Source organism: Hetaerina americana, unplaced genomic scaffold, assembly GCF_022747635.1.
Source record: "Hetaerina americana unplaced genomic scaffold, ioHetAmer1.1.p SCAF_4, whole genome shotgun sequence".
Taxonomy (NCBI): Eukaryota; Metazoa; Arthropoda; class Insecta; order Odonata; family Calopterygidae; genus Hetaerina; species Hetaerina americana.
In genome coordinates, this window is record NW_027286985.1 from 53,716,335 (window position 1) to 53,729,029 (window position 12,695).

The 12,695-nt window shown below is 41.0% G+C and overlaps 1 protein-coding gene across 1 annotated transcript in view; it reads left to right on the forward strand.

Annotated features, from left to right (window-relative positions):
• Positions 1–12,695, forward strand: part of LOC139692210 (serine/arginine repetitive matrix protein 2-like) — a 372,759-nt gene that overhangs the window by 347,538 nt on the left and 12,526 nt on the right. The window contains exons 21-24 of the mRNA XM_071590276.1: positions 1,163–1,238; positions 1,417–1,563; positions 8,796–8,855; positions 9,439–9,498. Of these exons, the coding sequence (XP_071446377.1) occupies positions 1,163–1,238; positions 1,417–1,563; positions 8,796–8,855; positions 9,439–9,498 (343 nt within the window). The remainder of the gene's footprint in view (positions 1–1,162; positions 1,239–1,416; positions 1,564–8,795; positions 8,856–9,438; positions 9,499–12,695) is intronic.

Consider the following 12,695-nt stretch of genomic DNA (forward strand, 5'->3'; position numbering starts at 1 on the left):
AAAATTAAGTAATTTTTGTTTTAATCGCTCACAGTGATTTTGATTCTCATATCAGTCATCTGCCAGACTTAAGAAGTAATTATTTTGGGATTACCGTTTTTGCACATCCATATTTTTCTCGCAAATTTAGTAATAATTCCTTACCATCAAATGTTATTAAGTCAGGGACATCATTTCAGTTGTTGTCTCGGGGGAGAAAGATTTTTTTTGTGGAGATTACGATATTTCACTTAACGTTCCCCCTCCTTATCCCTATGTAATTTGGAAATGAGCCGATTCCATGGAGAGTTTGACGTATTTTCACAATTTCCATGTCCTTGCGCACTGGTAACTTGCCACAGTTGCAAAATGCTTATTAAAAATCTTCATCTCCCGTATGGAGTAATGGCCTCTCGCTGATGTCCCCTGCACCCCTAGGGAGGAAGAGCTCTTCCCTGCCCTCCCTAATAATACCTCAAAATTAAGTCAACGGCTAATGTAAAATGATGAATAGGAATTTGGTATTCCATCATTCACTTTGATAAGAACTATCAATGTTGGTTGTCCAATAAAAAAAATTATGGCTCGCAGAAAATGACAATTGAGTGTGTAACATGAAAGGTCAATTCTCAAAGGTTTTCATTACATTATTTTAATTCATCTTTCCTTTATATGATTTCTATTAGACGCTTTATGATTGTGAATCAGGCATCTCTACGACAGAAAAACAAAACTCTGGAATATTTCGACAATTTTTATCTTTGCATTGAGTAATAATAAATGTCGATGGTAAATTAATAAAGCCAATTTAAGTGATCGTTCATAGTATTCTATTATGCAAAGCATTATCTTCAGTCAAGGGCAATATTCCACGATTTTGTTACGAAATATGACTAGCGTAAAACATTTTAGCCACCGGCCTCCACGTGGCGCACAAAAACTTAAAATCCTTCCACAATGTTCCTCTATCTAATTGAGGGCTCGGGGGATATGAGAGTCACAATAACGCGGCCTAACTAGTAACTCTCATAATGGGGTCTAAGTCGAAAGATGAAACTTGTTCTCTATGCCATACTACAGGGGAGGCAAATAATTGCCTGATGGAAATCGTTTTCAAAGCAGATGGATTATCATGGAACAATTGAAGGGAATTCTTAAATTAATAACGCCTTTATTCTTTCAGTTGGAGTCCTGCAACGATTACGACGGTCGTCGGAAAATCCGAGCGAGAATCCGTACCGTGATGGCAGAACAAAAAGGTATTTCCATCTCTCCGGGACGTCTCCGTGGCCTTGTAACGAATGTGTGGTTACTTTAATTGCTCACCGTCAATCCAAGACGCTAATCGAACCCCGCATTCGTTCCCACGCCCGTCCCTCTCACCTGTCCCATTTCTCCCCCCGCCCCGCCGTTCCCCCACGGTTTTCTCTCCTGCAGTGACTGCCGCCATCGTGGCCGAGGGCCGCTTGGAAGCCGAAAGGGAAGAGTCCTCCGGCAGGAGCAAGGCACTTCTCCCGAAACAGTCGTCTGGAGACGTGGCGGAGGCAGATACCACGTCGACCACCGTCCTGAGGACCGTCCAGGGTGAGTTGCTTCCGCTCATTGTCGATCAGTTGAAGAGCTCGCTGGAGAAGCGGGGCGAAGTGGTGGGTGCGGGGGGCGGAGGGGGTTTCAAGGGGGGCGGTAGCACCGGGGGAAGCAGCAGCGAGGAAGGCCCCTTCGACTCCGGTACGGAGTCGGGGGAGGACCGTAAGCACCAAAGGAGGAGGAGACTCCAGCAGCAGCAGCAGGTCCAGCAGGTCCAGGTGGTACCGCAGCTGATGGGCGCGCGGGCGGAGACAGCGGGAGGAGAGGATGGAGACGTGGAAGACGAGGAGGAAGAAGAAGAGTTCGTTCGCGTCGACGGGGAGTTCTCCTCTTTCATGGAAGGACTGAAGACGTCGATCGAAGCGGCCGCCGCGAGGAGGCGGCGGGAGAGGGCTCCGGGGGATGGGGAGGAAGGGCAATCGAGGCTCGAGTGGAACGGGCAGGAGGTGTCGAGGGCGATCGGGCAGGAGGAGAAGAAGGGGGAGATGAGCGAAGAGCTCCTGGGGGAGGTGCACACGGCCTTGAACAAACTTCAGGGGACTCTGCAGAGTGCGGGGAACTTGGACCCCGAGAAGAGTCGGGCCCTCCTCTCCCTCATTTCCACGCTACAAACCTCGTTGGCGCAGCAGAGGCTAACCCAAAAGGGATCACCGGAGGTTAAAGTTGCAACTCAGGCCGCCCCTCAGCCTCGATCGGCGGTTCCGGACTGGAAGGCAAGAAACCAGAAAAAAAGGCAAGGGAGAGCTCATACTGTGGGAGTCAGCAAGGAAGAGCTGGCAGACGCCAGGCGACTGCTTGAGAAATGCCAGCAAGAAGAAAAGTATGGCGAAGAGGGCGGTGAGGAGAAAGAGGAAGAAGGGAAGAAGGATCGGGAGGGCCCGACGGGAAGTCCGTCTGTGCATTTGGAGTCTAAGGGGTATTCATTGATGAAGCAATCGTCCGCAGGCGAACTCGGTCCACCTGCTTGGGCGACGAATTCACTGGCGGCCAGGGTGTTTCGCCCTGTCCATTTCGAACCTCAGAGGTCTCCTACGTGGGCCAGCATGTTCAACAAAACGGCTAAACCGTTTCAAAGAGAAGCCCTCGGAAAAAATCCCCCTACTAACACACCTCCTCCTCCCTCCAACGTCCCCAAGTACCCACTTAAGCCCCCTCCTCTCCCCCCTCCTCCCGCGCAACCCCAGTTGTCATCTGTGACTGCTTCCGGGGTGCGGACCGCAGACGTTTCTAGTGGTGGTAGTGAATCCTCCACACCGAAAACCCCGACAGTGAAAAATGAGGTATCGCCCGCTGCGAATCCTCCCAAGCTTCCCCTAACAGCTCAATTTTCGAAAGAAGAAGGGGTGTCTAATGTGCCGCAAATAAATTCCACACCTCCCGCGTTCCAACCCACGTACCACCCTCCTCCACCCTCACAGACTTACTGGCCCTCTTCCCCTTACTCTCCCAACATCTCGTCCTCCCAGACCAGCAGCGTCATGAATGGTCATTCGCATAGGGATAGCGAGAGTTCGGTAACAGGTTCGACGAGCACTAAGCCGGAGACTGAGGAAGACGAGGATGAAGACGATGAGGAATGCTTCGTTGCCGAGACAAAAGTTGGCCCACTCAAAGTTCCCAATTCTCAGATGACAACGGAGTTGGGTGACGAAGATGATATCGACGAAGACGACGATGATGATGATGAAGAGAATGAATCGGAGGTGGTGACTCAGAAAGAGACGTACATCAACGGCGTTGCGTCTAACGACGCTAAAACAATCGAACCTCCAACGGCGTCCTCGTGTTACTCTCCCGAAAAGCGATCTGTGCATCATTCCCTATCTTTAGACAGCGGTACGGCGAAGGAGGGGCTAAAAGTTAAGGAGGGGGGAGGAGGGGAAGCGGCCACCCGCGCAAGTCCGCTGGCTAGATCATGGACGTTGGACGATCCTAGCGCACTTCTATTCACACCGGCCGAATGCGTACAGATTGCAGTGCACAAGGCGGCCATAAAGAAGCAGCTTTCGTACGAAGGGGAACAGAGGATGAGGTTGCGAAATAAACCGATCAGTGGAACTGAGAACGCCGCCACTAGTGAGGGACCAGCGCTTGCCAAGGAAGGAGAAAACTCGGATTTGAATACAGTGGGCTTTGGGAGTGTTGAATACTCCCCTGTGATTGCTAAGGGTGCAAGTGGTAGCAGGAGTAGTTCGTACATAAGTGATTCTCGGACAAACAGCGACGAGGTAAGTAGGACAACAAGTGGAAGTAGTGTGAGTTCTTCTGCAAGCTCAAGGAATTCTGCAGGGGCTATCAATGGTATTTCGGAATCGAATGAAGTGAAAGGAATCCCAAATCCTCCAACTGTGCCTCTGAGGAAAGATTCAATCAAAACATTACCTTCATATAGTAGCCCCTCCCAGCCAGCGCTAAAAGAAAATCATAATAGTCAAACAAAAACTGAGCCGGAAGTCAACAAACGCAGTTCATGGAGTCAAAACCAGGAGCAAAACATTCCTAACTATCATAATTACGTCCAAACAACAGTGCAAAATTTTCAGCCCAATGTTAATGAAAAAATAACTCCTCTAAATGATGGCATCAGGCATATCCAATCGAATGGTCCCTCAAAGAATGTTAAGGAAGCAGATGAAAGGCCCCTACCGGATCAGTCACATGCTGCACGAATACAGAGCAAGTTGGATAAGAAGAAAAAAATGAAAAGAGCTAATACCATTGATATTCCCAAACCTCTAAACTTCTATGTTAATGAAGATGATTATTTAAGTGGTGATGAAATTGAAGAGGATGATGATGAAATGGCCGCTCTACAAGGAACGGGAGATGGTTCCACTAGCCTGGGCACACATCGTGCCGCCTATCTGGCACTGAGAGGACCAATAAGAGTAAAGTTACCCGGTAACCAAGGACCTGCTGCTCCTTCGTTTGAGGCCAAAACTGAAAGCGACCGTAAATTCTTGGCTTTTCTAGAGCAACATAGTGGAACTACAAGCAACAAGACTGAGCCAGCGTACCACTCTTCTGCAAGGGGTGGTGCTCATTGGAGCAATCGATTTAGCAATATTAAAACTACATTTGAAGGGCCTGGGAGAGGGTCTGAATTCCCTGGTGAAACACGTGGTCGTGGTGGCGGAAGAGGTTTTGCTGGAGGTAGAGTAAGTGGCCCAGCTTCAGCTAGGAATTTCTGGCGTGCAGCCGATGATTCAGTTACTCGATCGAGAAGCAACTCGCATGAACCTCGTCTTAGTAGAGAGGGTAGTACTTTACTTAGACGGCTTTTTGAGGAGAGGGATGCTGCAGCCCATAATCAATTCTCTGTGGAAAAAGAAAATGCCAAGAGACGATCCTCTGAACAGATTAGTAAATTACCATGGGCGGGTGATTCTCATTTCAAAGGAGAAGTTGCTGCAAAAGATTCTGTTGTTATAGGTTCATTGACAGTGGCCAACAAAAAGCAACTCTTTTCTGCATTGAATGCTTCTCCTCCTTCTCCAGAAGTTAAGGGTCCTGTGCCTGTGGGAAAATTCTCTCATGCCCCCCTCTCTGCCTTTCGGCCGCTTCCCTCAAAAGAACAGAGTAGTTCTTCATCCAGTAGTTCCACACCACTTTCCTCTCCAGGTGCTGTGCGACTTGCCACGCAAAAATTTAGCACCACATCCACAACACCTCCTTCTCCTTCCATTAACCACCAATCTAACCTTGCTGGACCGAGGTTGGGTACAAAGTCGCCAGTGAGCCAAAAGAAAACATTTGTGCCAATGCAGGAGAGTCAATCTCCCAAAGGAGGACCACCCCCTTGGGCCAAAGAAGATACTCAAGGGAGAGTGATGTCTTCCACTGCTCGCTTTGAAACATTTTCCAGAGATAATTCCCCACCTCCACAGGTGTCTTATTCATCTCATTCCCATGTGGTTCATTCTCACAACATGCTTCCAGGTGCATCCCAACCCCTTAGCCTTGCCCAATTCTCCAAGAATGTACCCTACTCACAGAGTATTACTCAACCTGTGAGTGATCCACATGGTTTTGTTAACCAAAGCAATGCACCCACCCCACCACCACGTTCTAATGCCCCACGGACTTATGCTAAGCAACAACAGGTCAAGGAAAAGCCTAAGCTTCCTCCAAGACCTTACAGTCCCCAACCTCCTAATATCCCACCTCCTCCATCAATTCACACCCAACCACCACTACCACCAGCTCCAATGGTGCCACCAGTGCCACCAACTCTCATAGAGCCACCATCCCCAGAACCTCAGTTACAATGTGCTGCTGTTGCAAAGGTTATGGCAGCTCCCGTGTTCCAGCAAGCAGTGGTGCAAAAACGTAGGAAAGGTGGTATGGAAGCTGATATGGAAGAGGAAGAGGAAATAGGGCGGGAATCAGCTGCAAAAAATCTGAGTTCTGCCTTGCACCGTCTTTCTGTTTCACCTTGCCGTCCCGCAAGGACCACCCCTCCCTCTCCACCGAATCCCATTGACATTTATCAAATGGAAATGCCAGCGGACAGTGGGAGAGTGTATAGTGCAGACACTTATTTACATCCTCTCCATGCCTCCTATAAAGGAGATGAACAAAAAGTTATCAGTCATGTGGAGACTCAACCCATGCAGTATGTAGGATACTCACAATCAGGAGCGGTCACACACCAGCCAGTGCAAGACCCAGTGCTTGAAGAGAGCCACACCAGAAAGATTTTACCTAAAGATCAGGAAGAGTTTTACAGGAAGCAACTTTTAGCTGTGCAGGAAGCACAAAGAGCACAAAAACGGCTAGAGGAGGCTCAAAATGAGTATCTCAGCAGTTCAAATTTACATCAAAATAGTTTATCACATGGCTATCAGTCCCCAAAAACACATAAAGTACAACATGCTTCTCTGACATCTGACACTAGAGAATTGAATGATGAGTCAGTGGTTACAATGAGGTTGCAGATACCAGTCAAAGAACCAGAGTGGAATGCTCCTCATAGGGAAACAATGTCTCTATCACCTTTTCAAAAGGGAATCGGTGCTGTTAGGTCTAGTTCATATCATGACGTGCGAAGAGCTGTATCTAGTGTACCCCTCCCAGAGGAAAGGAGACCAAGTCCTAAGAGGGAAATAGATGACAGATCCCCAACTTCAGTTCTGCAGAAATCAGAGTCTTGGCATCTTTTGGGTCAGTTAGGGCGCTCAAGTCCAAATTCAAAGAGGCCTCAGAGTCTTTCATTGGACCAGAATAAGCGTAGAGTCCCCACTGCACTTCCTAAAATGTCCTTCCCCAAACAGTTTGAGGCTAGGCTATCCCCTGAGACAGTAGAAACAAAGCAGAAGACAGTGGAAGCATATTTGAAAGGACAAGGTACAGGTACACCACCCCCAGCAAGGCGTAAGATGAAAATACAGGAGTCACCCCGTCCTCTTTTATTGGATGACAACTTAGAAAATGTGGACGAGGCCTTTGAAAGTCTTTTCAATGCTGCCACAATGGCTCAAGATAAAAGGGTCTCTGGAGAAAAGAGTGAAGTGACAAGTAAAAGCTACAAGGCCTGCCAAAAGGTACAGTACCAAGCTCAAAATCAGCAGCATTTATTGAGGCCACCAGCACCCCCGAGGGAGTCATCTACCTCTCCTCAGTTCCAGCGAAAGAAAAAAGCATGGGAGGAATCGACTATGGTGAAAACAAAGCTTGCTCAAAATCTCCCTGGCAGTAAGTAGAAGAAGGCATGACTCCTTCAAGGATGTGTGCATTCAACATTTGACCAAATCAGTTGTGCATGAGCCAGTGCACCATTTTGTGTTGTGTTATCAAAACAGTCCCTCATCAAATGTCTGCATCTTGTGTGAGCCACCCTGGATTAGTATAGTGATGACCTATAATGGATGCTTATCACTCATGCTCATCAACACCAATACCTATTACCATCTAATCAAATGTGAACCTAACCGAGTGAATAAAATAAATGTGTGCCTGCTTTAAACTTTACAATTGCTATTCCTGCCTTTACTGGAGTTATTAGTATCTAGCAGCCAATGCCACAACTAGGAATTAGAGGCTACATTTAACATCATGGCCATTTAACGTCATGGATAATTTGACATGAAACATCCATATGAACATCATACAATCGGATTAATAGAGTATTAATTGACCTCTTCGTGATTATTATTTCAGAATAAAGTTTGTACCATTACTTAATTGCTGTTTACCATTATTTAAATTAGGTAAACTGAGTCTTAATGTAAAAGCAAAATGTATTTATTCTAATTGTGTAAATTCTGTAAAAATATCAAAAACATATTTGTAAAACAATGTAGGATCTCTCTCATGATTTCAATATATAAAGCACCAAGTATTGTTGTTTATTAGTAATTTTTTGCCTAGTATACTTGATACTGAGGTTAAACACATGCCATTTGGCACATACATATAGCATGGAAATTTGTATATAATTGAATTGTTTGTATTTAAAAAAATACAAATCTGTAATAGTTGAATTTTTATGCATGAGAGAAATACATGTTCACTACAATATGGTATGGTATAATATGTGATGTGAAAAAATGTTTGCACTATAAGTTCCCACTTAACAGAGTAAATTGTTTTATAATGTTGGCTAAGTTAACAGATATCCTTGCATCAATATAATGCTATTCTGAAATGCTTGTAAAAGTGAATGTATTTTGTAGTTGTAATATTCCATTATCAGTGTTGTAATGATATTTTAAATTTGCTGAGATCTAATTGAAAAGTGCCATTTACTGCCTTCTTCATTTCACGTTATGGTAAATGTTTAGGCACATGAGTAGATTGATTCTCTTAGCAAAATAATGATATTGAATGAAATATTTTCCAGTACTGGAAAGTAACAGGTATTTTAATGTGAGCATGTTTTTAATAATTGTTCATAAATATAAGCATTTCGTGTTAAAGTAGAAGTCCATATTTTGCAAGTACTTCCCACTTGCTTGTAGATAGTTCCAATATAGTAATGATTTTACCGGCTTCAATTCCCATTTTTTCTGCTATTACTTTTTTTTGTTTGGAAATGTTCTGCTTGCCTCTTGGTTAATTAATGAAACATGATTTTAAAACTTGTTTGATTTACTTGATTGGAAATGCTTTGGACATTCAGCTTAGCACTAAAGCAAAAAAAGTGAAAATACTAATCATAAATAATATCATCTGTGTTTGTTTATGTTGGGCTAGCAACTACAACAATGCCTTACACTTTATATTTGCAGGCCATTCTGAAGCAACAACAATGTCCTCCAGTACTGATTCATCTGTCACCAAAACTGAAGGTAAATGAATCAAAAAAGAAAACATATGATTTTGTCCAATTGCTACTATAGTGGATGGGCGTTTATGAGAGATAATTTTGAGGAAGCTAGATGGTGCTTGGGATATTAATGCATCATTGCCGGTACAATTCAAAACAGCAAAATCCTTAAAAATTACAATTAATGTCAGAAGATTTGTACTAAACATGTCATTGAAAAACTTTCCAATACTCTTCAACATCATCACTTAACAATATTTTTTTAATAAAAGTTCAATACAATTACATTTTTAAATTGCAATCATGTTACACTTAAAATACTAATTGATAAAGCACACAAAGTATCAAGGTGTTGAATAACTCCAAAAATCTCAGAAGTTTACACCATAACTTCTTTTGATACTTCTACATTGTCTCACGTTCAGTACTCGTAACTAATGTGTCAACTAGCTAGCATAGGGTTACTTTTTATCAAAAGCAATTCCATTGGTGATTGTATCTTGATCAGTATTTTTTTGTTGTTAAGTCAATTCATGAATTTTAGTATTTTGATCTTATAGGATTCTTTCATAACATTATATCTATTTTTATCTGACAAATTACAGTGCATACCAAGTCGTCCAACTATTCTGCCACAGTCACTGGAAAGAGTCGTGTTTCAAAAGGTAAGATATTTCTCATTTTTTGTGATGGGTAATGGAAAGAAACTTGAAGATTTATCACATGTAAAAAAAACTTTCCCATTACCCTATTAGATATCAGAATACTGTCTGTAAAACATGCATTTGTTGCATACTTGACTATGCGGTAATATAGTCAACCACAGCAAAAGCATAACTTTTGGCACAACCAGTTGGAAGGGATGCTTTCATGTGTTCTGTAATAAAAAAGAAAACAGCCAGCTGTATTCTACTAGCAGGCTGCAGAAATGCTTTGTTGTGTCTGGCAACAATCTTTATCTGTTAATCACAGTGCCTTTTATCAGTAAGTCTAATTAGCTTTGAAATAGTGATAGGGTGTTATAAATTTTTCCCAATACTATATGATCTTACTCCTTTTTAAATAGTGCAATACCCATTATGAATAGGATAATAGATTATTTTGCTCAGAGATAATATTTATGTAAAAACTCATATATGCATCTTGAGTCATCTCCAAAGCATTTTATTTCCATTCAAAGAAACCATGAAAAGAGTGTACTTAATGCATAATGACTAAGTTCATTAATGAATTTTGAAATCTTTAAAAATATTCATTGCAAAGATTATCACAATCAAAAATTATTTAAAAAAACCTCTAAATATGATTTCACTGCAAATGCCACTCATCTTCTTAGAGGAATAGTCAACTGCAGCTTTGATGTGTGGAATAACGTCCTCAGTTTCTGAATCTTTTACTGAAGTAGGCTTCTGATTGTCACAATTTTTGATTTTTTTGCCCTCCTTACCTTCAGTTTCTAATTTAACAGATGTAGTTAAACATTTTGAATGTACTTCCTGGTAAAGGGTATGTGCATTATGTACAGCTAAAAATGGTGAGTCATCAGAGCTGCAAGAAACAATACTGAGAGTGGTTTAATAATTAAGCCAAGAGTTATCAATCTTTTTATTGATTCAAAGGGAAAAGTAGGAATTACCCAATAAAGCATTTCAAATATCCCTTCATGTTGCTAGGCATTTAATTGGACATGGGTAGTGTTGTAGTATATACCAAGGTACATAATGGGGTCATAAAACCAGTCTAATCTTCATTATCTGTTCAGTACCTATTGCAATTACTATCACAAATGCCAACTTTTGTCATGAGTAAAACAAGTATGTTCCTGTTAGCCATTGCTAATCAGTTTCACTGTCGGTTATTGTATAAACATTACATTAAATGCCGCGCCTCTGAAAACTCAGAAAGGGTAGTACTTCATAATGATACCTATGTATGCATAACTAGAAGCAGTAAATCATCATTATCACTCCTCATCTCTTGTCCTTTACTTAGGGGATTTTTTTAATTCAAAATTTTAAAAAATAAGGTATACATATTAGTTCAAATCCATATTTTTATCAAGTACTTATTCAACAATGCTTTTACTAGATAGTTTATAATGAAAATTTAGCATAATGCTGATGGTGGTATAAATTTCCTCAAGATGCTGGCAACCAACTTGAGAGTTGTAACTTTATTATTATAATAACACATTTTAATATATCAAAATATTAAAATCTTGCTATCCAGACATTTTTCATTCAATAATTGGGCAGCATATTGATGAAATTGGCAAGGTTAGTCGCAAACATAAATTTCACATGTAAGATGACTGTTTCATTAAAATACATGTAGAGATTACCCCATCAGGAAAGTGACAGATGAAATCATAATGCCATCATAAATCAATAATCATAAATCCTTCATGCTCCACCTGTTAAGGGTAAAAAGTGTCTTTAAACAAATCCAGATTTTAAGTTTTACCAAGGAACCATATTCCCTTATTATTTTCTTTCGTATTGTATCTTGATGGTTACCAGGATAACTTTTATGGAATTGATTCATATTGGAAATGAAAAAATATTAACTTTTTGATTCCACTAAAAATGTATTACAATATTAACCGATGACCTGGGTTCCGACGTTGAACGTCAAAACCTGGGTTGTATCGTAATAAATTTTTAGTGGAATCACATTTTCAGTTCCAGTATTGTATCTTTCCAGACTACTTTAGATTATTACCTTTATAAATTGTTTCACGCATCATCTTCGGTTCCTGAGACTTTTATTACTCCTGTCTTTAGTCTCTTTTTAACCACATTCATTTATGACTTTCTCAGCCCTACCCTTCCACCTTAAACTTTCACTCTTCTCTCATATTTGGTGATTAGGCTGCCGACCTTTCCTGTGACATGGCCAAACCAGCTTAGCACACTTTCATATTTTTTTATGACCATTACACCCAATCTATCCATATTCTGTCGTCAATAGCATGAAACTAATGGAATTAATTTTCCATATTTGTTTTAATGAGGTAGCTTCAATGTATTCTCACCGAATATTAATATTAAGAGCACAGAAAGCATAAGACCCAAAATTGAACTGATTTTCTAAAAAAAACTCTTTGATTTTTATTGTTTCTTTGAATTATTTTGTATTTGAATGAGTTAGATGTGCATATTTTATATTTATGAAGCTGATAAATTGTTAAATATTGAGCCTAACAATATGATTTTATGTAAGCATTGATTCTAGTATACATTGACACAATTTAATACATAAATATCAAAGTTAGTAGAAAAAGTATGATTGAAGTCATCGTTACTTATGACCACATTTGAATGTAGGTACCTTCTGCAAATCAGATACAAAAACATATCTCTGTTTTGTGTGATCTTAATGTGTTAAGCGAATATTTGAGTAATGCATTACTCATTATTTACTGGATGTAAATTCGGTTTTTAAGTGTGTTTGAAAGTACAAGACTCAGTCAGTGAAAAGGAAATTTTACAGTAGTATCATTAAATTCTTTTGGGTTACCCATAAATTTCAACCTCTGGATAGAAGTACTGAAATTACATGGCTTGTGATAAAATAGTAGGACGTCTGAGAAGTATATTATCATTTGGAATGAGCAACTTTTACTCTACTCCCTACAAACTATTAGGATTGTCATTAGGATGCCATGACTTTAATTTAATGGAAGGCAACTTAGAATGTGTAACAAAGTTAAGACAAAAGAGAAGAGGGATCAAATATTATGCCATGTGAACTATGAATAATTTCCTTTGGGTAAACAATATGATGTAGGTAATTATGTTTAAATCTCATTTATTAAGAAGAGATAATAAAACCATATCATCAGGAAAGTAGGGATTTAGTG